Raw genomic sequence first — 26153 nt, 5'->3', positions numbered from 1 at the left:
AGCCTGCTACTTCCTTGCTGGGTAGCGTGGGGCAAATGATCACTCTGTGTTCTGTGTACTTTTCAGTGAAATGGGGATCATAAGTGTCCCCTTCACGGGATTCTTGTGCGGAATTAACTGACAAGTAGCAAGCCCTTTGCCTTTGGGTCCAGTCACTTCACCTCTCTTTGTGCCTCAGTTTCCTCATCACACAGGGTGCTGTGGGGGTTATTTGAGATAATACTTGTAGCGCACTTGGATCAGTGCCTGGCACATAGTAAGTGCTAAATACATTTATTAACAGTATTTTTACCAAGACGTGAATGCCAGTCAGTAAGAGTCTCCACCATGTAAGATCTTGCCCTTCTGGAGAGAAAAACTCAGGTGCGTGGCAGGTGGGAAGGGAGGACAAGTCTATGGGGGTCTTCTTGGTAGGGCAAGAAGCTCCCAAGCATCTGCCCCCAGCTGATCAGCTCCTTTTCAGAGGAACTGGAACGGAGGGATTTCAGGCGCTCGGTGGCATCCCGTCCCTCGGCCTCCTGTTTCCCGCCCTCGTCCCTACACGCTCGGCGGCCTCACCAGCTCCACCGGGCAGTCCAAGGAATGTGAAGAGGTAGGTGGGGGTGGGGAGGAGCAGGAGCCGCCGGGGAGGGACAAAGGGGCCGAGTCAGAGCCAAAGACACAAAGACGCGAGGAGGCTGGGAAGATAGAAGTGGGACAAGGACACGGGGAGGGACCAGCGGAGTCTGGAGGCCCGATCCTAAACCAGCCCCGCAGGGCCAGCGGAGCGCCGGGGGGGTGGTCTGTGCTGCCCCCTGGCGGGGGTAAGGAGACGGTGCGGACCAGATGCAGGAGAAGACTGAGGAATGAAGGGAGCGAGAGAGGTCAAGAGACGCAGAGAGAAACAAGAGATACCGAAATAGACACAGAAACACACAGAGAGACAGAGGGACAGAGAAAGACAGAGATAGAAACATATAGAGAGACACAGATGCAGGGAGCGAGAGAGACAGAAACACAAACCGAGAACAAAGTCAAAGGGAAGGAAAGGGACAAGGAACCAAGTGACACATAAACAGTGATAGAGAAAGACACCAGGAAGAAAGAGACCATAAACACTAAGAGACACGGAAACGTGAAGACTGAAAGACCCAGAGATAAATACAGGGACGGAAAAAGAGAGGCAAAGATAGACACAAAAACAGAGGAAAAAAAGAGGCAGAGAGAAATCTAAAAAGAAACGACTCCCAGAGTCGCAGGCAGAGATTGAAAAAGATGAAGATAGGCTGAGATGCGCCCAGACCTCAGAGACAGTGGCCCAGGGGCAAGAACTGGGGAAGTTTCGAGGAGGGAAAGTGGGTGGGGTCTCAGCGTGGGGGCGGGGCTCCAGAGGGGCGGACCTATGAGAACCCAAGTGCCTCACGCGGGTGTGACGAGACGGCCAGGACTAATACTGAAGGGGGCGGGGTTAGGGCTTCGGGCGGGACCGAGGCCAGGGTATACTTAGCTCCTGGGAAGGGGCGGGGCAGACTACCTGGAGAACGAATGGGAGAGGCCGCGTTGGGGGGCGGGGCTTCACGGAGGCGGGACGTTCGGAAGCCCCTAAGCGTGCCCTGTTAGACAGCGGGCGGGGCGCGAGGGCAACCTCTGGTGTGAAGGGGCGTGGCTAGAACACTAAGGGACGGGGTTTGAACGCTGAGAAGGCAAAGATAGAATTCTGGGACAGGGGGGCGGTGATCAAAGAATCCTGGGAGGGGCGGACAGAGAATCCTGGGGAGCAGCGAGCGGGTGTAGGTAGAATCCTATGACTGGGAGGGAGAGGAATGCTGGGGGTGGGGCGGGCGTGGAGTCCCGGGAGGGGGCGGGGTCAGACCAGCATGAGGGGGCGTGGCCCGAGCCTACGAGCTGCTTGGTGCCCGGGGGAAGAAGGGGGTGGGTCCTGTGACGTCAGCGAGTCCGAAGCCAGAAAGAAGCTGGGGGCCGGGGGCGCTGAGCCGGGAGAACCGGACCGCGAGAGCCGAGCCGGTAGAGCAGAGCGCGGCGGGACGCAGCCGGGAGCCGAAGCCACTCAGGCACCTGCGCGTCTGCCCAGCCGATCGGCGCACGCAGAGTGGCCCGCAGGCCCCCACCCGGGCCCAGTCCCCCCCGGGCCCCCCATGGCCCGGGACGCAGCCCTCCCGCCGTCGAGATTGTCGCCGCCGAAGCTGCCGCTACTGCCATTGCTGCTGCTGCTTCTCCGGGAAGCCGGTGAGAGACCGCAGGCGCCGCGGCGCCGCGCGCGAGCCCATCCCCTTCCCTACCCCCAGCAGGAGGGTCGCGATGATGAGGCGAGACCACCCCCCTTTCCTTCCCCCAGAGTTGGGCGTCTGAGGCCCGGGGAGAATTGAGGGCAGGGAGCCAGATGCCGAGGTCCTCGAGAGGGGCGGGGAGCTCGGACTTGGGTCCCTTAGAGGGCCAACAGTGATAATTCGGGCGACCTGGGGAAGGGCCTGCGAGCTCCAACCCCGAGCCCGAGAGTGCTAAAGGCTCTGACTCCCGGGGCCCAGAAAGATTAGGGGCTGAGGGCTCTATCTCTTGGGCTCCAGGAAGAATAAAGGCTATGGGCTCTGTCTACCGGGGTCCTGGTAGAATTGGGGGCAGGAAGGGCTCAAACTTGTGGGTTCCAGATTGTGAGCAGGGGGCTCTGTCTCCTGGGTCCCAGACAGAACTGGGGGGAGGGGAGGGCAGAAGGCCCTGTCTCCTGGGGTCCAGATTTAATTGTGGGCTTTGGAATGTCTCCTGAGATTCAGACATAAACGTGGCCAAAAACCCTGACTCTTGGGTTATAGATATAATTAGGGGCCGGAGGCCCTGTCTGGAAGCTGGAGGCTCGGTCGGCTGTGTCCCAGGTAGACTAAGGAGGCCGAGTCCCGCCGGCTGGGACACTTCCCTTTCCTTGCGAGCCGTCGGCGGGGCATCCCTGGGGAAGTTTTCCGGGTTTCACTTTCGCCGAGCCAGAGCAAGGCGGGGGCGGGCGCTCTCCTGGCTCCCGGTCCCGGACTCCCGGTTTCGGGACCTTATCTTTCCTCTACTCGCGCCTTTGTCCTAGGAGCCGCAGCGGGAGGTGGACGCGAAGAGACGCCGCCCTAATCCGCTGTCTCTCCCTCTGCTCGGCCCACTCCCCCGCTCCCGTACCCCCCACCTCCCCTAGGGGAGGAGTGCAGCCCCGGGAGAGGGAGGGGATGGGAGGAAACCGGTAAAGGAGGCTCTGGCCCCGCCCCTTTGCAGGTGACCCGGCTGTTTATTCCCAGCTAGAAACTCAGGATACTGGAGTTTCCCAAAGGTTTGCCAGAAACTACGGAGGGAGCTTGCGGGACCCCTGGTCTTTTTTTCCCAGCATGTTTCTGAATTGTCTCCCAGCTTTGACCCAGAACTGTGTACTGACTCTTCCATCGCCTGCCTCTCCCTCTGTGTTAGAGATAGGGAGATAAAGTCAGAACCTGCCACCTCTGTGAGAATGCTCAGAATCCACCCGACCTTGGGCCAGACATTGACTTGGTGCATGATCTCATGGAAGGCTCTTGATCACCCTGGGAGACAGGTCCGGTTCCTGTTCCCATTTTGCAGATGAGGAAACAGAGGCTTGGAAAGGGCAAGCCACTTTCTCAGGGTCCACAGCCGGTCTGCAGACTTCAGAGCCTTTCTTGGCTCTGCCCCACCTGGTGGGCTCCAGAAAGTTCCTCTGAGCCTCCATTTCCTCCTTTGGAAAACTGAGATAATTCCTTCCCTGGCGGGGCCATTGGAGGCCTTTAGAGGTCCCACTGGTCCCGGGGTGGCGGGGTGGGGGGGCGGAGAGCTCTTAGCACCTGAGGAGGAGGTCTTCCCCTTTCCTGACCCTCCATCCTTGTGCCTTTGCTCTCTGCGTCTCTCCTTCCCACCCTCCCTCCCTTTCTCCCTCCCTCTCTTTCTCTCTCTCCTTCCCCTCCTTCCCTCACTTTCTCTCCCTCTCCCTCCTGCTCCTCTGGTTCTCTAATCTCTCTCCAAGCTCCTTCTCTCCTCCTTTCTTGCCCTCTCTCTCTCCTTTCCATCCATCTCTGTTTCCCTGTCCCTGGCTCCTCTGCCTTCCCCCTCCTTGGCCTCCATGGAATGAGGGTGCACCACCTGGGCTTCCTGCTGTGGCTGCCCTCCCCAGTCCTCCCAGCTTTCACTGCTCATCCATGTCAGCCAGGCAGCCCCATGGTAGCGGAGGGGGATGGGAGGAGAGGGGACTGCCGGCCTGCTGTCTCTTCTTGTTAGGGAAGGGGGACTGGACAGGGGAGAAGTAAGGGTGGGCCTGCTCACATCCTAGGGGAAGGAGAGGGGAGAGAGGGAGACAGGGAGAGGCTGGAGATACAGGGATGGGGACAGAAGCCAATAGAGGGAGGGCATCAGAAACAAATTTAGGGATGGGGTCAGAGACACATACAGGAATGGAACCGAGAGATGGGGGAATGAAATACAGCCACAGGGATGGGGCAGTGTGTGGGGGGGAGCGGGGGGGAAGGGAGAGGGAAGGACATCTGGATAAAGGCAGGAACAGCATAAAGAGAGAGGCAGAGCTTTGGTGACAGGCAGGGGGCCCAAAAGACCCCAGCCAGTCAGTGACGGCCATGCCATGACCCAAGGAGGTCAGGGCACAGGCGACCCTCAAGGCCAGCAGTGTGTGGGGGCCACGGGGAGTGGTGGACACAGGAGGGACGGGGAGTTGGGCACTCTGGCCAGCTCCCCCGCCTCCGCCAGGGATGCTGTTACATTTTTAATGTCCCGGTGATGCTGAGAAATGGAGCAGGAGGGGGAGGAGAAGAGGGGACCCAGTAAGATGGCCCAGCAAAGAGAAAGTATGTCAGAGGTGTGGAGAGACATGCAGAGATGGGGAGACCCAGGAGGCAGAGAGAGCTGAGGGTCAGAGACACTGAGAAATGGCGGCCCTCAGAGATGGAGACCAGAAACCTGGAGAGATTAGAGACCCCAGGAATCGGTGCAGGGAGCCAGATTCCAGAGACTAGGAGACCCAGACCCAGAAAGACCCAGACCTCAGATGTTGGAGATACAGAAGAAAAAGAATATGAGGACAGCTAGGATTTTTTTGGCCTGGTGAAAATGATCTGAAATTGATTGTGGTAATGGAGGCACAAATCTATGAATTTACTAAGAGCCATTGAGCTGGACACTTTATTTTTATTTATTTATTCATTTTTGGCTGCGTTGGGTCTTCGTTGCTGCATGCGGGCTTTCTCTAGTTGTGGTGAGTGGGGGCTACTCTTTGTTGCGGTGCGCGGGCTTCTCATTGCGGTGGCTTCTCTTGTTGCGGAGCACGGGCTCTAGGCATGCGGGCTTCAGTAGTTGTGGCACACGGGCTCAGGAGTTGTGACTTGCGGGCTCTAGAGCGCAGGCTCAGTAGTTGTGGTTCACGGGCTTAGTTGCTCCGCGGCATGTGGGATCTTCCCAGGCCAGGGCTCAAACCCATGTCCCCAGCATTGGCAGGCGGATTCTTAACCACTGCTCCACCAGGGAAGTCCCAAGCTGGTCGCTTTAAAAGGGGGAATTGTATGGTATGGGAATTGTATCCCAATAAAGCAGTTAGAGAGAAAGACAGACACAGAGAGCAGAGACCAGGGACTCCTGGGAGACACGGGTGGGCAGACTCGGAACCCTAAGAATCAGAGACAGAGACACAAGAGATCAAAGAGACAGGACCTGCAGGAGGAGGAGGCCAGAGTCTCAGAGACAGAAATGTTTGGGTGTAAACTCGACACTGAGCAGATCGTTGGGAGTGCGGTTCTGTCTGAGGGGCTTGACCAGGAAGAGATTCACCCCCAGAAGTATCGGACCCCACAGGGGAAACCTTCAGGGGGGTCAAGCCCCTGCAGAAAGGCAGGGAAATCTCAGAGCAGGGAGGGAAGGGGTCCCCCGAGCTGAGTGATGAACACGATCAGAGAGGTGGGCTGGGTGGGGGGGAGGTGGCGAAATGCAGGCCCAGGCAGACAGCCCCATATCCTGGCTACGCTGCTGCTCACCCCCTCCTCAGACCGGCCCCTGGATGTCCGCCGTGAGGGTGGGCACGTTGATTAATGCAGTTAATTAATTGACAAGGTAGCTGAGGCGATAGCTGAGGCGGCAGCTGAGGCCAGCGCTCCAAGCACGCTGGCCTTCAAGGGCCTGCTGCAGTCTGTTGCACCCCGTGGTGAGAGGGCAGGTCATTGGTCTGGAGAGCGTGAGCCAAGCCTGGAGGAGCCAGCCAGGAAGGGACCCAGGAGTCCGGGCCCCCAGCCCCTTCCTCTCTGCCTTGATTTCCCTTCACCAGATCTCAGGATCTCAGGCTATAAGTCTCTGCACCACCCCCAGATGTTTCCCCTGGGCTCACACAATGCCCTGGGCAGCCCCAACTCTGCCACCACAGGAAGCCTGCATCCCAGGGCCCAGGCAGAGGAAGCGTGTCTGGGGACCCAGCTGACACCTCATGAAGCTGTCACCAGCCTGGCTGGCCAAGGGAAGCTGAGGGAGGGCAGTGTTCCCATGGCCACACTCTCCCCCGCTGTGGTGCTGGTCACGTCCGGGCCAAGGTCAGGGCACAATCACCTGCCCAGCAGCGCACTGGACACTAGGGTCCGAACTCTAGGCCAGCTTTCCTCCTGGCATCATTTCTCCTGCCTCTGCCTGAAACGCAAAACATCTGGGCATTAGCCCACACTAACCCCGTCTCCCTCACCCCCACAGCCAGTCAGCCTCCGTGTCCCAACCATTCCAACTTCTGAATGTGCTTCCAATCTGGTTCATCCTCCATCCCCACAGCCCTGACCCCTGAAGGCCCGACCCACTCCATCCTGAGGGATTTTTCTAAAGCACAAACCTAACCCTGTCCCTCCCCCTGCCTATAACTCTCTGTGGCTCCCCAGTGCCCCCAAGAAAAAGCCCAAACTCTAACTCAGCCTCAGCCTGTATGAGCTAGTGCACTGCTGATTCCCCGTCTTCACCTCTGTCGATCTCGTACAGTGTGCCAGGCACCGTTCTAGGCTCTGGGGATACAGCAGTGACCAAGACAGACGAAGATCTGTGCCCCCGGCACTGATGTTCTAGTGGGGAAGAGGCATCAGCTGCTATGAGGAAATCGAAGCAGGGTCAATGGAGTTTCTGTTCTCATCATTAAGGTGGTCAGGGAACACCCCAGAGCAAAGATCCGAAGGGAGGGAGGGAAAGGGAAGTGTTCCAGGATGAGAGAACAGCAAGTGCAAAGGTCCAGAGGTGGGACTTGCCTGGCATGTCTGAGGAACAGTGAGGAAGATGGTGTGGCTGGAGCAGGGTGAACCAAGGGGAGAGGGTGAGAGATGAGGTCAGAAGGATGGGCACAGGTCACGCAGGGCCTTGTGGGCCGCTGTAAAGACTTGAGCTTTTTTCTGAGTGGGGAGAGAGCCACAGCAGGGACCTCATCTGCTGTAGCTTCTCTGGCTGCGTGTGGGAACAGACTTCAGGGGCAACGGCAACCTTCCCTGGGGGGATGACCCAGGGCAGAGATGCCACTGGCTTAGACCAGGATACAGACAATGCGGGGATCAGACCTGGTCCGCTTTGCAGATATATTTTGAAGATGGAGCTGACAGGATTTACTGATGGATTGCATGGGTGGCGCGGAGGGTGGGGGGCGATGGTGAGAGAAAGAGAGGAGTCAGGGATGACTCCAAAGCTTCCATCCGGAACCTTTTACTGAGGTGGAAATACCTAATAAATGGGCCATTAACCCCACGGGGGCTGAACCATCCTATTCATTCATTCAGAGTGAGACACTTAGAATAGGGATTGTAGAGCCATGGGATTTTTCTTTTTTTTTTTTTTTTTTGGCTGCCCCAGGTCTTTGTTGCAGCATGCGGGATCTTAGTTTGGGGACATGCATGCAGGATCTAGTTCCCAACCAAGGATCGAACCCCAGGCCCCTGCATTGGCGCTGAGTCTTACCCACTGGACCACCAGGGAAGTCCAAGCCGTGGGATTTTAGAACCTCATTCATTCTGCAAATATTGAGCAGCTACTAGGAGCCGGTCTCTGTTGCAGATGCTGAGGGTGAGCAAAACCAGGCAAAGAATTCCTGCTCTCAGAGAGCCAAGAAGGTCATGAAAATCTGCTGTGTGAGATGGAGAGAAAGTGAGGTGCAGGGTGAGGGAACGAGGGCCAGCTAGTTGGAGAGAGAGGGCTGTGTGGCCATCGGGGACAGAGTAGTGGTGATGAAAGAACTTGCTGAGAACCTTGCCCCACAAGAGGCTAAAAGTGGGTTTTTTTAATTTAATTTTTAAAAATTTATTTATTTTTGGCTGCACCACGTGGCTTGCCAACCGGGGACTGAACCTGCGCCCTCTGCAGTGAAATTACAGAGTCCTAGCCGCTGGACCGCCAGGGAATTCCTAAAAGTGGGGTTTTTTTAAATCCTCTGAAGCAGCCAGGGCCACTCTAGATGCAGGAGGGCAGCCTCCCTCGGAAGAGAGGATTGAACCCAGGTCACAGCGGTAAAAGGGCCGAGTCCTAACCACTGGACCGCCAGAGAACTCCCCAGAAGAGGAGAGGTATCTTGCAGCTACAATGACTTCCTTAGGACAGGAAATCTGAGTCCCAGAAGGGACCCAGCGACCCAAAGAGGGGTGTGGGGCTCTGTGGGCTCTAGCTTGGCTTCCCTTGGAAAGGGTCTCCTCCTCCAGGAAGCTCTCCTGCCCCTCCCCTCGGCTGGGTCAGACCCCTGCTCTAGGTTCTCCCCCTCACCTCCAGCCCCACCCCTTCAGTCTTTCCAACGAAGTGCTTGGTGATCACTGTCTGTACAATATCTGTCTCCCCTCCTGAATGTCAGCTCCTAGAGGATAAGCACGTGATTTGTCCTGACACATCTGTGGTACCTGCCCCCAGAACAGAGCTTGATATTTATTCAACAGGTTGTTTTTTTTTTTTTAACAGTATTGATTGAGCACCTACTATAACCAGGCCCTGGTGTAGGCTCTGGGGATACAGTAGGAAACAAGACAGGCAAATCTCTGTCCTCAGGGGCTGACCCTCTAGCACCCAGCTAGAAAGGGGTATAGCCTTTGGGGACCCTTGTCCCATACTCAGTGCCTTTGGGGGCCATGTGGGTAATGGTTCCTGGCACCTTGAGGGAAGCGGGTGGCCTTTCCTCATCTCCCCCTAACTGTTGCCCCCAGAGCCTCACATCCTGACTTTTGTCTGGATTCGACCTTTAATCTCCAGACCCTTCTGTGCTGCTAGTTCACTTCTGGAACAATGTCATGTGGGCCAAAAGTAACTATGTGGGAGAGCCGGATTTGGCCTACAGCGGATGGCTGGCCGCCTCTGCTCGACTCCCCTGCCCCGCCAGCCCTGTGAGGAGCTTACAGGAGAAAATCATTTTAATGGAATTGTCACAAGGGACCCTGTAGGGCTGCTTAAACATCCCCATTTCACAGACGGAGGAAATTAGGCTCGAAACAAGGTCCGCACCTGGAAAGGGACAGAGCCAGCAGGAAGCCCCGAGCCAGCTGCTCCGGGGGCCCACACATGACACTCTGCAGGTCGGTTCCGCCACAGAGGAGGAGCCCATCTTCCAAGCTGGCACCCTTGGGTTTGAGTTGCAAGATACATGTGGGGCTCCCACGAGACGATGTCTGTGTCACACAATGGCCTTCACTGATGACTTGTTTTGGGAAGTGCCTGGGACGGGTCCTGCCCAAGGGGCTGCCTTCTGCTGGGGACCCTCTCACTAGGGTCCCCTGTTAATTTTCCCTGGATTCCTGTGTGAGGCCAGTGGCGGCACGCGCTCCTCCCCTCACATCTCGGTCGGAGACAGCTGGGCATGTCTTGAGGCTGAGTGTCGAGGGCTACTTGTAATTACACTTACCTGGCTATGCTTATTTACCAAGCACTGGTCTTGTGTTTCCCAGGGTCCCGTGTGCCAAGTACTCTACAAACATCCTTTAATCCTTAAAACGGCAATCCCTAGGAGATGGGCACCATTATTACCCTCCTTTTACAGCCGAGGAAACTGAGGCACAGAGAGGTTAAATGGCTTGCCCAGCGTCACACAGCCAGTAAGTTGCCGAGCCAGGATTGAAACCCAGGCCCTCTGCCCTCAGTCACCATGCTGTACTGCCTTACGCAGCAGAGAAACATTCATCTTTATAACGGTTTTTATTTTTTTTAATTATTTTTAAAAATTTTTGTTTATTTTATTTATTTATTTTTGGCTGCGTTGGGTCTTCGTTGCTGTGTGCGGGCTTTTTCTAGCTGCTGTGCATGGGCTTCTCTTGTTGCCGGAGCACAGGCTCCAGGTGCACGGGCTTCAGTAGGTGTGGCTCGCCGGCTCCAGAGCGCAGGCTCAGTAGTTGTGGCGCACGCGCTTAGTTGCTCCGCGGCATGTGGGATCTTCTCGGACCAGGGCTCGAACCCGTGTCCCCTGCATTGGCAGGCGGATTCCCAACCACTGCACCACCGAGGAAGCCCCTGATTATTATTATTATTATTATTTTTTTTTTTTGGTCACGCCGCGCGGCACGCGGGATCTTAGTTCCCTGACCAGGAATCGAACCCGTACCCCCTGCAGTGGAGGTGCAGAGTCTTAGCCACTGGACTACCAGGGAAGTCCCCTTTATTCCAGTTTTTATTAACAATCAGAAAACAAAAGATAAGCTGAGAAATAAAAGCCATACGTTCGGACAAAAACTGGTACGCAAATGCTCACAGCAGCTTTATTCATAATTGCCAAGAGGTGAAAATAACTCAAACGTCCATCAGCTGATGAACAGATAAACACAGTGTGGTCGATCCATACAATGGAATATTACTGAGCCATAAAAAGGAACAAGGCACTGACCCATGTTACACCTTGAAGACATTATGCCAAGTGAAAGAAACCAGACACAAAAGGCCACAGGTTGTATGATTTGATTTGTGCGAAATGTCCAGAAGAGGAGAATCTATAGAGGCAGAAAATAGACTAGTGATTGCTAGGGGGTGGGAGGAGGAGAAATGGGAGTGACTGTTTAATGGATACAGGGATTTCTTTGGGGGATTATAAAAATGTCCTAAACTTGATTATGGCGATGGTTGCACAACTCTTGTGAATATAGGAAAAGCCATTGAATCGTACTTTATTTATTTAGTTATTAGTCTAACTTTTTAAAATATATACATAAGACATAGACATTTATTAATTTACATACTTACTTATTTTGGTTGCACCAGGTCTTAGCCGCGGCACGCAGACTTCTTAGTTGCAGCATGCGAACTCTTAGTTGTGGCATGCATGCGGGATCTAGTTCCCTGACCAGGGATCAAAACCAGGCCCCCTGCATTAGGAGCACCGAGTCTTACCCACTGGACCACCAGGGAAGTCCCTGAATTGTACATTTTTAATGGGTGAGTGGGAATTATATCTCAGCAAGGCTGTTTTAAAAAAAATAGGCACAGCAACTACTGAGCCCGCGTGCTGCAACTACTGAAGCCCGCGCGCCTAGAGCTCGTGCTCTGCAACAGGAGAAGCCACAGCAATGAGAAGCCCGCGTGCAGCAGTGAAGACCCAACGCAGCCAAAAAATAAATAAAAATTTAAAAAGAAAAGGCACAGAGGGCTGTAGGTTTTATAGAAAGGTGAGAGAAAGTATTATTACTGTGTAGGAAAAAAAAATGAAAACTATCCTCACACTTTGAATTTTTTAAAATTTCTTTTGGGATCGACTTAGGTTTTTGTTATTTTGGGGGGATTCTTTTTTCCCTCCAAACGTTTGATAATGAAAAATTTCAAACACACATGTGTAAGTTGGAAGAATGACCCAGAAGCCACCCTCATCCTCTGCCCCTAGACTCGACAAAGGGTCACATTTTGCCACGTTTGCTTCGTCACTTTATCGTTTTTGTTGTTGTTGTTTTTGATGAATCATTTGAGAGTACATTACAGATATGACATTTCCACCCCTTATCATCTCCTCCTCTTCCTCTTCTTTCTCTTCTTCTCCTTCTCCACGCAGCTTGTGGGATCTTAGTTCCCCGACTAGGGACTGAACCCAGGCCCTCGGCAGTGAGATCGCAGAGTCCTAACCACTGGACCGCCAGGGAAGTCCCATCCGCCATTTATCTTCTGAGAAAAAGGAATACTACATAAAATAGATAACCAGCAATGACCTATTGTATAGCACAGGGAACTATACTCAATATTTTGTAAAACCTATAAAGGAAAAGAATCTGAAAAAGAATATACAATACACATATATGTGTTGAGATATATATATATATAAACTGAATCACTGTGCTGTACACCTGAAACTAACACATTGTAAATCAACTATACTTCAATAAAATAAAAATAAAATAGGGAGTTCCCTGGCGGTCCAGTGGTTAGGACTCCAGGCTTTCACTGCCATGGCCTGGGTTCAATCCCTGGTGGGGGAACTAAGATACCTCAAGCTATGCGGCTCAGCATAAAATAAAATAAAATTAAATTTAAAAAAATTTTTTTTTAATTTTAAAGGAATACCACTTAACCACAATTTAATCATCACACCTAAGATCATGAATGGTAATTCCATAATCATATGTCATCTAGCCTGGACACAAACGTCCCTAGCTTTCCTCAAACTGTCTTTCTGGCTGGCCTTTTGGAAATTGGGATTTCATAAAGATTCCTGCATTGCATCGCGGGTCTGCATTTCAGGGCGCGGCCCTCAGTGATGGCCCGGCCTGGCCCGGGGGTGTCTGGGTCCTTCACTGACCCGACCTCTCTCTCTCCTCTCTCCGCAGGAGCCCAGGATGTGCGAGTTCGGGCCGCAGCCGAGGTGCGGGGCCAGCTGGGGGACACCGTAGAGTTGCCGTGCCACCTGCTGCCCCCAGCGCCTGAAATCCGAGTGTCACAGGTGACGTGGCTGCGTCTGGACGCGCCTGAGGGTAACCAGAACGTGGCCATCTTCCACCCGCTCTATGGTCCCAGCTTCCCCAGCCCGAAGCCTGGCAAGGAGCGGCTGTCCTTTGTCAACGCCGGGCAGAGCACCGGTGCCGAGCAAGGCACAGAGCTGGAGGTGCGGGACGCCACACTGGCCCTCCGGGGGCTGACGGTGGAGGACGAGGGCAACTACACCTGCGAGTTTGCCACCTTCCCCCGGGGCACCAGTCGGGGAGTGACCTGGCTCAGAGTCATAGGTGAGCAGGGTGGGGGGCAGGGCTGCAACGGAGTGGGAGGGTCGGGGATGCAATGCGCGAGAGCCATGCAATGCGCCAGAGCCCGTCACCGGTCGGCTTCTCCTCCGTAGCTGTGATATCGACCTTGTCCGTGATCTTCAGCCAATGGGCAGCTATTCATTAAGCACCTACTGTTTGCCACACGCTGTTCTGCAAGGTGGAGAAACAGCCGGCAACAAGCATTCAGCAAATTGAGTACCTACTCTGTGCCAGGCACTATGCTAGGCTCTAGGGATAAAGCAGTGAGGAAGACGGCACTCCCTGCCCTCCTGGAGCTTATACTCCAGACAGAGGAGTAGATAACATACATAAGAAAAATAAGAGTGAGTCAGGTGGTTATATATAGGTGCTTCAGAAGTTGGAGGGGAGCAGGTTACCACTGTAAGTGAGGGTGGTCTGGTGCTAACCCACACTAGGAGGTGAGGGAGCCCTGAAGGAGTTTCAGGCAGTGGGAATAGCAAGTGCAAAGGCCCTGAGGCAGGGCACACCTGGAATGTCTGAGGAAGAGCAAGGAAGTCATTGTGGCTGGCGATGCATGAATGGAGGAAAGTAGAAGGAGGCAAGGTCAAGGAGGTGATGGGGGAGCACAGATCACAGCCTCACAGACCATGTGAAGATTTTGGCTTTTGCCTTGAGAGAACAAGAACTACTGGAAATTCTGAACAGAAGAGGGATGTGATCTGGCTTGGGTTTTCATAGGCTCCTTCTGGCTATGTGATGGGTGAAGGTGGAGGCTGGGAGACCACACAGGAGGTGACGGCATAAGTCCAGGTGGGAGGTGATGGCAACTAGACCAGGATGGAGGCAGTGGGGGTGATGAGAAGAGATTGGATTATGGAAATATTTTAGAGGTAAAGCCAGAGAATAATCAATTTGGCAAACAAAGGAAACACCAGGATGTTGCAGAAGCCACCCTCGGGGACACGTCCACTGGCAGAGGAATGAATGCACAAGCAGGGGAAACAGCCTGTGCATACGCTGGGACATGAGAGCCAGCTTGGCACGTTCTAGAAAGGAGGCTGATGGGGCTGGTGGCAAGGGCTTGAGTGACCCTCAACAAGGCAAGAAAACCGACAGGGTCATGACGATTGCATGGGCCTCATAGACAGAGGCGAGGTGGCTCGACTTCATTTGAATCTTTTTTTTTTTTTTTTTTTTGCTACGCTGCTCAGCTTCCAGGATCTTAGTTCCCCGACCAGGGATTGAACCCCTACCTTCGGCAGTGAAAGCTTGGAGTCCTAACCACTGGACCACCAGGGAATCCCCTTTATCTGAAATATTATTTGGAGCCATCAGAGGGTTTCAAACCATAAGGGCACCCTGACCAGGCTCTTGAAATTGCTTAAAAAAGATGACTGGCTGCTGTGTGTGGGCCCATCAGAGGGGTAGACGAAGGGAGAGGGAAGCAAGGAGACCAGGTGAGAGGAGGCGTTGGCTTGGAAGGGGAAAGAAGCAGGAGGAGGGGAGGGGAGTGGAATAAGGAGAGAAATGGAAATAATCACACTTTTAAGAGATAGAAGGTGCTTGTCTGTGAATTAAGGGAGGAGGAGGATCAAGAACTCCCAGGCTTCTGGTCCAGCAGGAAGGTGACCCGCACAACCACTTAGCGAAATGGGGAAGACTTAGGGAAGGCGTCTTTTTTTTTTTTTGCGGTACGCGGGCCTCTCACCGCTGTGGCCTCTCCCGTTGCGGAGCGCAGGCTCCAGACGCGCAGGCGCAGCGGCCACGGCTCACGGGCCCAGCCGCTCCGCGGCATGTGGGATCTTCCCGGACCGCGGCACGAACCCGCGTCCCCTGCATCGGCCGGCGGACTCTCAACCACTGCGCCACCAGGGAAGGGAAGCCCCTAGGGAAGGCGTCTTTTTGAAGATGCTATTTCTTGCGAAATCTAGGCAATCCCCTGGGATCCCATCTTCCCCCGGCAACTCCACAGAAGCCACGTCACTCTGGGCACTTTATCTCCCTCCCTCTCAGCCCCAGAGAGTTGGGGAAGTGTACCCTGTACTGTCCCTCAGTATACACTTCCCTTCCCAAGGAGCCCCCAAACCGCAGTTGTTTTGCATAAAGCACAGCTGTTCTCCCCGCTTATCCCTCACAAAGGTCTCTCTTCTGCAATCATTTATTCTATTCAAGAGATGCATAGAGAGCACCTACCATGCACCAGGTGCCTACAAAAGTGCAGAACAGAACAGTGAAGCCTCCGCTTCCTTGGGGAGTCAGATGTCAGGGAAGTTTCCTTGAGGAAGTGAGGCTGGGATCTGGAGGAGGAGGAAGAGCAAGACAAGGAGAAGGGATGCCAGAGCACTCCAGGCAGTGCAAGTCGCTAAGACCCTGCAGTGGCCGGGAGCAGGAGAATGGGGTGGGTGTGCCTGGAGCTGTCATAGGACTGATGGGAGGGTGATCAGGGAGGATGTGGGGAGGCCCGTCAGAGACTTGGGCAGTCAGGAGAGAATGCAGGAAAGACAGGAAAGGAGAGGAAGGCAGTACCACGTTGAGAAGCTCAGGAGATATCCAGGTGGAGAGATCCAGGAGGCAGCTAGAGATGCCTCCTGGATCTCTCCACCTGGTGGAGAACTCAGGTGTCAGAACTCAGGTGTCTGGTTATGGGCACACATTAGTAACTGTGGGTTGTCATTATTATTCCTCGTGGAGGTTTACCCTGCCTAATATTTTTCTATGTTTTCCAGGAGGATGAGTGAAAAGGGCAAAAAATTTCCAGCTTTGGGAAGCTCCATTGCCTTTATCCCACTTCTGGCACCAAAATCTAATGGTGATTAAAGGAAAAGAAGTTGGAGGGCTTCTCAGCTGGACCTTTGAACCTCATTATTCTGCTTTGGCTTTTTTTTTTAAATCTCGGCCTCTTCCAGACTTGTGGACATTGTCTGTTTTTCTAGCAGAGCAGAACAGAAAATATAATGGCTAACACTTAGATAGCACAGTGAGTGTCGAGTACCGTCCAAAGTGCTTTACATATCAACCTATTTAATCTGTACAACAATCCTGTGTGGTGGGTACTATGATTATCCCCACTTTACAAAAGAGGAAGCTGAGGTACAGAGTTGGGAAATGACTTGCCCAAAGCCATGCAGCTGCAAAGCAGCAAAGCAGCAAAGCTGGGAATTGAACCCAGGCAGTTGGGGCTTAACTGCTCAGCTCCACTGCTGAGGTGTTTGTTGAATGACTCTAGGTGTGGAGTGACCCACACTGCCCTCTGTTCCTCTCCCCAGCCCAGCCCCAGAACCATGCCGAAACTCAAGAAGTCACACTCAGTCTGGATCCTGTACCCGTGGCCCGCTGTGTCTCCACGGGCGGCCGGCCACCTGCCCGAGTCTCCTGGCTCTCACCCTTGGATGGGGAGGCCAGAGAGAGCCAGGTGTCAGGACCCCTGCCTGGTACAGTCACCGTCACCAGCCGCTTCACCTTGGTACCCTTGGGCCAAGCAGATGGTGTCAAGGTCACCTGCAAAGTGGAGCACGAGAGCTTTGAGGAGCCAGTTCTGCTGCCTGTGACCCTCTCTGTGCGCTGTGAGTGCCTCAGGATGTGACCACACCCCCAATACTGTCTACACCGGCTTCTCTAGGGCACCGTATACATTACCCCTGAGTGTTGTCTACATTGGCATTCTGGGTCAAATTCTGCACTGCCTTCCTGCCCATCGTCTACACTGGCTCCCCGGGACAACATCTGCACACTGCCCCCTCATTGTCTATACTGGCTTCAGTAGGCTCTCACCTTGCTGCCACAATTAATGGTAAATCAGAATGGGTTGGCAAGGGTCGGTATTATACATTTCTTCCCAATTCCACATCCAGTGAAGTCTTACCCGTAGCTTCAGTCAGCCGTGTGGAGCATTTACACCAAGGAAATTGGCAAACACCTCAAATCAGGGCTATTCTATTGTTTTTCCCCTCCCTTCTCAGAGAGCCAGTTTACCAGCACACAGCTGCACCCAGCAATCTTTTCTGGCTCTCGTGGACCCCAGTTGACACCGGCCCCTCACTGTCGATATCCACTACTCTGTCTGCACTACCCAACCCAATATTGTCTACATACACACCCCCATTCATACTGTCTAAATTGGCTCCCTGGACACTGTCTATACTGACTCTCCTGGGGCCTCTACACCTACTTCTGCCCCCCCAGTGTAATCACATTGGCCCCTCTGGACCCTATCAACAGAATCAAACTATGTGTTTTGTTGTTTGGCCACTCTGCGGATTAAACCCGGGACCAGGGCAGTGAAAGAGCCGAGTCCTAACCACTGGACCGCCAAGGAGTTCCCCGCTGTACGCTGTCAATATCAACCCCTTGTGATATGTTCTGTGCTACCTCTTTGCCAGACTGCTTACACCAGCGCTGCCTAATGTGACCCAGCGAGGCTCCCCCGGCACTCTTCCCGCACGCCCTGCCAAACAGTTACTTTAGCAGCTTTTCCAGCCACTGTCCAATCATACCCCATACCCCAACTCAGCATTTTCTATACTAGTTCCCCAGACAATGCCTGCAGTTAAACTAACTCCCTTATCTACTCTGGGCATGTCAGAAATGACACACATTATCTAGAGTGGCTCCCTGGGCACTGCCTGCAACGAACAGTAACTTCCTCAAAATGACCCTCAGCCGTGTCCCTGGACAGTGTCTGTACAGCCCGCATTGATTTGCCCCATGCGTTTTCCATGGGTCCACCTCCTGCCAGCCCATTTCTTTAGGATGCGTATCTATCTGCTCACCTATCACCCCTTTGGGGATTCTCCCTGTCACTGAGCCAGTCCCCCCGTTGCCTCCAGACCCCCCTGAGGTCTCCATATCCGGCTATGATGACAACTGGTATGTCGGCCGTAGTGAGGCCTCCCTGAACTGTGACGTCCGCAGCAAACCTGAGCCCACAGGATACGACTGGAGCACGTGAGTCCTGTTTGGACCCAGACTCCTGGGTCTGAGGGAGGCGGGGCTGGGGGCCTGGACTCTGGGTCTGAGGGAAAAGGGGCCGGGGGTCTGGATCCTGGGTCTGAGGGGGGAGGGGCCGGGGGCCTGGATCCTGGGTCTGAGGGGGGAGGGGCCGGGGGCCTGGATCCTGGGTCTGAGGAGGGAGGGGCCGGGGGCCTGGATCCTGGGTCTGAGGGGGGAGGGGCCGGGGGCCTGGATCCTGGGTCTGAGGGGGGAGGGGCCGGGGGCCTGGATCCTGGGTCTGAGCGGGGAGGGGCCGGGGGCCTGGATCCTGGGTCTGAGGGGGGAGGGGCCGGGGGCCTGGATCCTGGGTCTGAGGGGGGAGGGGCCGGGGGCCCGGACTACTGTGTCGTGAGAGAGGAGCACCATCAGCCGAAACCGTGAGTCCTCCAGAAGGAAGGAGCTCGCAGTTTGGGGTGTTAAGGAGTAAGTTTCAGGTCCGTAGAGCTTGGCTCCTGAGGGCTGTCAGACCTGTACTCCCCGTGGACCGTGCTGTCCTTCTCATATGACCCCCACCCCCCTCCAGGACTTCAGGCTTCTTCCCAGCCTCAGCAGTAGCCCAGGGCCCCAAGCTGATCGTGCACTCGGTGGACCGGCTCTTCAACACCACCTTCATCTGCACCGTCACCAACGCCGTGGGCACGGGCCATGCCGAGCAGGTGGTCCTAGTTCGAGGTAAGCGGGTCTTGGGGATGGTGTGTACGACTGGGTCTGCTCCCCAAGTGTTCCTCCTCCCTTCTGGGTTCTGGGGCTGCACTGGAGGAGGCTGCGCCGCCGACCTGGGGAGAATTCAGACCCGCCTCAGTGATGGGAGGGGGACGGTGTGGCTTGCCCCCAGGTGGGATTTGGATTGGGGTGACAGGGTAGGCGCTGACAGAGGAGTCAGGACGCCGAGACCTGCGCTGGGGTCTTCCTAGAAAGTAGAGGCCTGAGAAGGGCCTTCGGGGAGAGATCCAGGCACATTGGCCTGGCCTCCAGCCAGTGAGACACGCCCACAGAATTGCACAGCTAACAGTCACGTGAGGGCAGCTAGACAAACACTCGGAAACAATGGACTTCTTACAGTGAGGGCTGGTCAGTACGACCCAGAAACCAGTTTGAGTGTGTGTTGGGATGTTTGTGTTTCTAGAGGTGGTATTTTGGGTTTGTTTTGCTTTGCTTTGTTTTTTGGGTTTTTTTGGCCTACCACTCGGCTTGCGGGATGTTAGTTCCCCGACCAGGGACCGAACCCATGGCAATGAAAGTGTGGAGCCCTAACCACTGGGCGGCCAAGGAATTCCCTGCAGGTGGTATTTTGGAAACGGTGGCTGATGCGTCTGTGGGTCAAAAGTTCTCTGAGTCTCCACGATGGGAACTCAAAAACACAGATAGGACCCAAGACTCGCATCTGGAGAGGAAAAAAATAAAGCCAAAAATAAAGCCCAGGTTCGGGCTGGTGGAAATGGGGTCGCAATCACAACTGTAGCCGGGGAGGCTTAGAGGGAGGCAGGGAGCCTCAGTGGGTGGGAGGGGGGGCCCCCTCAGAAACACAGCCAAAGACAAACTCATAGGCATTGGTGTGAAGACAGACACACCCACACCTGGAGACAGACGGAAGCAGGCCCCCTTACTGAGATGATCATAACACACACACACACACACACCTGGAAAGACACCCGAATGAAAACGGACCCCTCTTGAGGAATTCAGACGCTCGCCGGGGAGATATGACGTAGCTACTCAGAAACAGTGTCGCGGACCACACACCCAGAGAGGCTGTTGGCCCGCCTTCAGCGCATCTGACATGCTCAGGGGCACAAACACACACGCCTGGAGGCAGACACCACCACGCAGACATGCTAGAAGCAAAAAGAACCGCGGCCAGCAACGATTCCACGCGCGGAAACAGCGTCGCTCACACACACATGCTGAGAAGGTAACTCGAAGACGTTCAAGTGCACACCCTGGGAAACTCCAAAAACCCCATTGTGGAGATTCTCTTTCAACAAACCGTCATCTGACAAGTATTTGCTGAGGTTTCCTCTTGGCCAGGCGTCCTCCTCAATGTGGGAATACAATGGTGACCCAGTCTCAGTGCCTGCCCTCAAAGGAACAGCGGGAGGAGGGTCAGCTCCACGCACCCAGCAAGGTGCCCAACTGGAAGTACACCCCCTGAACCCCTCTCCCAGATCCTCACCGGAGAAACTGGTCTCCCCACCCGCGCTGGGTCAGTAGGCACCTCTGTGGGATGGAGCCTGCAGAACACAGGCGGGATCACACTTGAGCGCCATCGGAGGAAGACAGAGCCAAGAAAGCGTGGACACCCCTCCCCCCCGAAACACCCAGAAACCGCAGGGATATCCACCACTGGAAACCCCAAAGCGAACACACTGGGTTCAGAGTTCAGCCTTGGGTGATATTCACCAAGTGAAACACACATACTCGGAGCCCCATCAGGAACCTGGGCGGTTGGGGGCTGTGGGTAATGCGCACAGAATCACACCCCCAGAGACTCTCCCAGTGGTAACCACAGACCCGCTGACAGTCAAAAGCTTCACTGCAAAGACATGCACCTACGGATGGACGCCAGCAAACGTGGGGACACCCTCTGAGCACCCTAGAAATCATCACGGGCAGTGAGTGTGCCAACAGGTGGCCTTGCCCAGAGAGGAGACTCACTCACAGCTCTTGGCGGAGTCACGTCAGAGGGTCTCAGAGACACCTCACGTCCCCACGCGCACACAGACCCGCACGCGCTCTCACGCTCGCTTTGGGGCGCACGCCAGCGAAAACATAAGAACATAGGCAAGGCCACAGGCTAGACATTGCTTCAGAGAATTTCTGACCCACAGACAGATAGATACACGCTCACCCACCATCTCCAAATCATCATCCCCAGTAACAGACACACGTTCCGACACGCGCGAAAACTGGTCTCCAGACTTCACTGAAAGAAATCTTTCCCATCTCCAGGGTACAGGTATAGGAATATATGCCCCCTAAAATGTTTCACAAAATACTACTTACCCTTCATACTTGAGGTAAACTTTTTCTGTTCTATTTTGTTTTACTGCTGCTTGGCAGACCGATCTGACAGCCCGCTAGGTCATGACCCCCCCGTTTTTGGAAAACATCCAGAAACTGATGCCTGGGTCCCAGCCCCTCTGGCGTGCAGAGGCACGGGGAGGGGAGGGTCAGGTGTAAGTGGGGAGGGGAGGGGAGGGGAGGGTATAAGTGGACCGCCCCCACCCCCACCCCCCGTCTCTCCCAGTCACACCCTGCATGCAGGGGGCGGGGAAGCGCGGTGGGGGGGTCTGATAAGATGCCGGTTGCATCCATGTCTATACCTGTTGTGGGGCCCGGACGCCCCCTCCCTCATCCTCATCCCTCCCCGCTTAGGGCTCCCTGGCTTCCTTCTCCGCCCAACCCCACCCCCCATCCTCCCCCAGACCCCTCCCCTCCCACAAGCTCAGCCCCTGCTGGGAGAGGAAACCGGGACTGTGGGCTTCAGGAGCCCCATTTGCCACACTGGGGACATGTGCTCCCAGCCATTCCTGCTCCCGGTGGGGCGGGGGGGGGGGGAGTTACCAGGAGGCCCCTCGCCCTTTTCAGTCCCCTTTCTCTCAAGTGCAAAGAGCTTTGGGATCAGACAGCCTCACGCTCAAATCTAGGCTGCCTCTTCCTCCTGGCTGGATCAGCCCCAAGATTCCGTGACGCTGACCTCAGAGCTTCTGGGAGGGGGGTCTCAAACTCAGATGCCTGCGGGGTCCTGGCGAGTGACCGGGGTGGCCAGGTGTGGAACTCTGTCCCCTTCGGAGTCACCAGCCTGAGCCAGCCACAGCCCATCACCAGGTGGAGGAGATGAAAGTTTAGTGTTGCCAGATCTGATTTTTGTTTTTTTTTTTTTAATTTTTTGGCCATGCGTTATGGCACGCAGGATCTTAATTCCCCTACCAGGGGTTGAAGCCATGCCCCCTGCGGTGGAAGCGCGGTCTCTTAACCACTGGACCGCCGGGGAAGTCCCTGGGATCTGATTTTTTTTTTTTTTTTTTCCCCCTAAAAGAAATCTGGAATTTGCAGTGAAATGGCCTGGTGCTTTAAATGTTAGCTAGCAAGTTTAATTTTGGTTTTTTGTTGGTTGGTTGGTTGGTTTTCTATTTTGTTAGCAAGTTTAATTTGGGGAAAACGCCGTGCAGGTGTAAGGAGATCCATCTGGGGGCCACCCCTTGGCAAGCCCTCCACATGCAAAGCGCCCAGCATGTAGCGAAGAGGGACCGGGCTCTCCCTTCCCTCCACCTCCTGCCCAAGTTGAGTCGACTCCCTAGTTCCCGTCACTGCCCTGCTGTGTCCTGGGTCCCCCCCCCTCCCCACTCCCAGATGTATCCTCTTGACCTCGTGTCTCCCTTTCTCTCTCGCCCCTTCTTCTCTCTCCTCAGACACCCCCCGGGCCTCGCCCCGAGATGTGGGTCCAGTGGTATGGGGGGCTGGTGGGGGAATACTGCTGGTGTTGCTGCTTCTGGCTGGGGGGTCCTTGGCCTTCATCCTGCTGAGGGTGAGGAGGAGAAGGAAGAGCCCAGGAGGAGGAGACGGCAGCCGAGGAGGATCCTACGATCCGAAAACTCAGGTGTTTGGGAATGGGGGTCCCGACTTCTGGACGCCAGCTGCCCCTGGTCCCCTGAGGCCAGAGGGCAAGGACGAGGAGGACGAGGAGGAAGAGGAGGACAAGGCAGAGAAAGGCCTCATGTTGCCTCCGCCCCCGGCGCTCGAGGACGACATGGAGTCCCAGCTGGACGGCTCCCTCATCTCCCGGCGGGCAGTTTATGTGTGACCCCAGGACAGGCTGACAGCCAAGGGTCCCAGACTGGTGGAACTTGTTTGTCCGGAAGACACTGGAGTTCAAAGCTACCTCCCACTTCCTTTTCTGGGATGTGGAGGGAGGTGGAATGTCACACACTGGACTAATGTCTCCATGGCTGCATGGGGCAGGGGAGCCCCCCTCCCCGGGGAGCTCAGGCATGGGGACCCACAGAGCACCCTCCCCCCCCCAGAGACTTAATTTGGGCTCCAGCCTGCTCTGGCCCCATGACACTCAGGAGTTAATAAACACCTTGGAGGAAAACATTGGGGGTGTCTTGTAATACATCGGACCCCCTCCTTGGGGGGTGGGACAGGGACTGCTAGGTCCCAGGGGGTGGGCCCTGGAGACCGGGAGCCTGGTGGAGGCTAGACTTGGTGAGGCTGGGGCTGGGCTCTGGTCACCTGGGTCCTTGAAGGACCCATTGCATGCCTGAGACACCTAAGGCCAGTGGGAGTAGGAACTGGGCTCAGAGGCTGGTGCTTGGACTCGCGAGTTCCAGGACAGAGGCTACCTGCCTGCGTGGAGTGGCCAGACTGGTGGGAGAGCTGGGCTGGGATACTGGACTCGTGGGCCCTTGAAGGTGGGGAGGTGCTGTGATCTGATCCTCTGAGGGCAGCTCCGACCCGACCTCCCAGAGCTTGCTGAGGATACTGGGAGGGAGGACTTCCCCTTCATTCTCGGGGCCCTGAGGGGATGGGGCAGGTGGGGTTGCTGAGGAACCAGGAAAGTCCCACCTCTGGAAGACAGGGCAGTGGCCTTTCCTACCTCCTTTGTGTTCCCTTGTCCCCAGGCTGTGCCCAAGGGGATCTTCAGTGATTCAGAGGAAGGGGCTGCAGCTCTGTATGCTTCTCACTCCCCCACACCATTAGAAAATCTCCCAGACCCGGGCAGGGACTGCGGTGGAGGCGTGGAGGGGGGCAAGGTTACCTCTGCTCTCCTGAGCCCCATGGCCACCTTGGTAAAACACCAGTGGCCTTCATCTCTGCTCCTGAGGCCGTCATGGGACTCAGTAAGGCTGCACCCGAATGCCCAGCGTGGGGCTGAGCACCCGGGGGGGCTCGGTGAGCCCGTTTCTCCCACCTGCATCGCCCTCCACTCACGGTGCAGGGCCACCGCGGTGACTCGGGCAGAGCTTGCCCTGCCCTCGCGGATACGCGGTCAACAACGGGAATAGCAGCGATTTTAGGGTGAGCGTGTGTAGACTGAGCAGCAGTTACTCCGATGTCCCCCCACGCCCTGAAGCCCCCCAGAGGGTGCCAGGCTGTGGAACAGGAAGCTGTGGAAATCGGATAGTCCAGAGATCCAGGCAGCATGTCCACCGGCAGCTTTCTCTCTGCATCTGTATAGTGGGGTCGATGGAAGCGGGAAGCCCGTGGATGGGGCTTTGGCACACATGTTATTCCCTCTAGTTGTTTATAGTCTGTGCCACCCTGTCCAGCCCCCACCCCCACCCCCAGTGGGAAGGTAGTGCCAGGAGGGCAGGGCCAGGAATTTGGCTGATCTGGCAGACAGTAGGTCCCTAAGTGTCCCTGCTGGGCCTCTCCTTACGTGTCTAGAAAAACACCAACTGTGTGCCAGACCCCACCCCTTGGAGGAGCAGTGTGGAAATTGGGAAGTAAACAGGTAATGGCTCCCAAAAACGATTCAGGAAGTGGCGAGTGTTACAAAGGAGAGGCCCAAGGGGTCATGGGCTTCTCTCCACCCCTTTTCCTGTTGGGTTAGAGGAGCTGTGATCCTCTGCCTAGGATGACTCCATTCTATATAATGAAGGAGGGGGTCTGGTCCCAAGTCCAGAATCACACCCCGCCCCCCAATTTTTTTGCCCTTTCGCTCCATTCCTCATCAGCGCTCTTCCCTTAGCTCTACGCTCTCGCACCATCATTCTGCCCTGGCCACATGGCCTCCTTGCTGTCTTTAAAAACAACTTGAGGCTTCCTCCCCAGGACCTTTGCACTGACTGTTTGCTCTGCCTGGAATGCTCTCATATTTCTCATTGTTCACCCCCTACAGCTCCTTCAAGTCTCTGCTCAAATGTCACCCCTCAGTAAGGCTCTCTGTGACTGCCCTTGAGGGCCCCTGCTCTGTCACTTATCACCTACCCTATGATACACTAGTATCCTCTATCACTTACTATCACCTGGCATATTAGCTATTGTGTATATTTCTCTACTGGTGTCCTCCCTGCCCAACAGAACATTAGTCCAATGTGACTGGGACTTTTGTATGTTTTGTTCACCACCCTATCACACAACAAATGATCATGAAGGATTAAGTGAATGAAAAGAATGTCCTCTGCCCTTGGGAAAAGAGGTAGGCAGGTGGGTGGTGACTTGGGAGGTGGGGCTGGGAATAAGGCACCGTGGCTTCCTCCCGGAGACTCCCTCACGCAGCCCCTCTCCTTGCAGAGACACCCAACACAGCAGGCGCAGGGGCCACAGGTGGCATCATCGGAGGCATCATCGCTGCCATCATCGCGACTGCTGTGGCCGCCACAGGCATCCTCATTTGCCGACAGCAGCAGAAGGAGCAGAGGCTGCCGGGGGCAGAGGAGGAGGAGGAGTGAGTGATGGGCCCTAAGAAGTGGATGAGGGAGGGGTCCCAGAACTGGGTGCACAGAGTTGGGGAGGAGGTTGGGAGAAAGTCATCAGCAATGACTGAGTGACCCAAAATGACATGACTTAAATGGGGTGGAGAGGAGAGTTTATTTCTGTCTCCTAGAAATCATGGCTATGACGGTTCTGCTCTGTGACGTCATCAGAACCCAGGCTCCAGCTATCTTTTTGCTCCACCTTCCCTAGCGCTTGACCTTCGTTCACATTCCAGGATAGCTCGCCCCTCTTTTATTGTTGTCTATTTACATGACAACCAGACGTGGCCATCCTGGCCTCAATGACCCCATTCCTTTCAGTGGGGAAGGGAAATGGAAATAGAGGGCAGTGGCAGCCCTGGAAGGGAACTCATCACTTCCTCTCATTTCCCATTTCCCAGTGGCCTAGTCACATGGCTGCCTCAGCTGCAAAGGAAGCTGGGAAATGTAGTCTTTATTCTGGTGGCCACGTACCCAGCCAAAGTCTCTATTACTATGAGAAAAGAGGAGCCTAGCTATTGGGGGAAACTAGCCCTACTTCTCTGTGTAGAACACTTATGTGCCAGGCTTGATGAGATGTACGTTACAT

General features: G+C 55.1%; 1 protein-coding gene across 4 annotated transcripts in view; it reads left to right on the top strand.

The window, feature by feature from the left end:
* The first annotated feature begins 1652 nt into the window (after positions 1-1652).
* NECTIN2 (nectin cell adhesion molecule 2) overlaps positions 1653-26153 on the top strand; it is a 28034-nt gene continuing 3533 nt past the window's right edge. The window contains exons 1-7 of one of the 4 annotated variants that reach the window (XM_067020411.1): positions 1944-2226; positions 9909-10055; positions 12759-13154; positions 16421-16717; positions 17981-18098; positions 18667-18815; positions 22556-23240. In XM_067020411.1, coding sequence (XP_066876512.1) covers positions 9971-10055; positions 12759-13154; positions 16421-16717; positions 17981-18098; positions 18667-18815; positions 22556-22947 — 1437 coding nt within the window. In that variant the 5' untranslated portion in view covers positions 1944-2226; positions 9909-9970 and the 3' untranslated portion in view covers positions 22948-23240. Of the gene's footprint in view, positions 2227-9908; positions 10056-12758; positions 13155-16420; positions 16718-17980; positions 18099-18666; positions 18816-22555; positions 23241-25382; positions 25537-26153 lie in introns of those variants that run through there. The other 3 variants (XM_067020410.1, XM_059044551.2, XM_059044552.2) reach the window with 3 other exon arrangements.

This window comes from Kogia breviceps, chromosome 18, assembly GCF_026419965.1.
Source record: "Kogia breviceps isolate mKogBre1 chromosome 18, mKogBre1 haplotype 1, whole genome shotgun sequence".
NCBI classification, from domain to species: domain Eukaryota; kingdom Metazoa; phylum Chordata; class Mammalia; order Artiodactyla; family Physeteridae; genus Kogia; species Kogia breviceps.
This window is presented reverse-complemented; position numbering and strand designations above follow the sequence as displayed.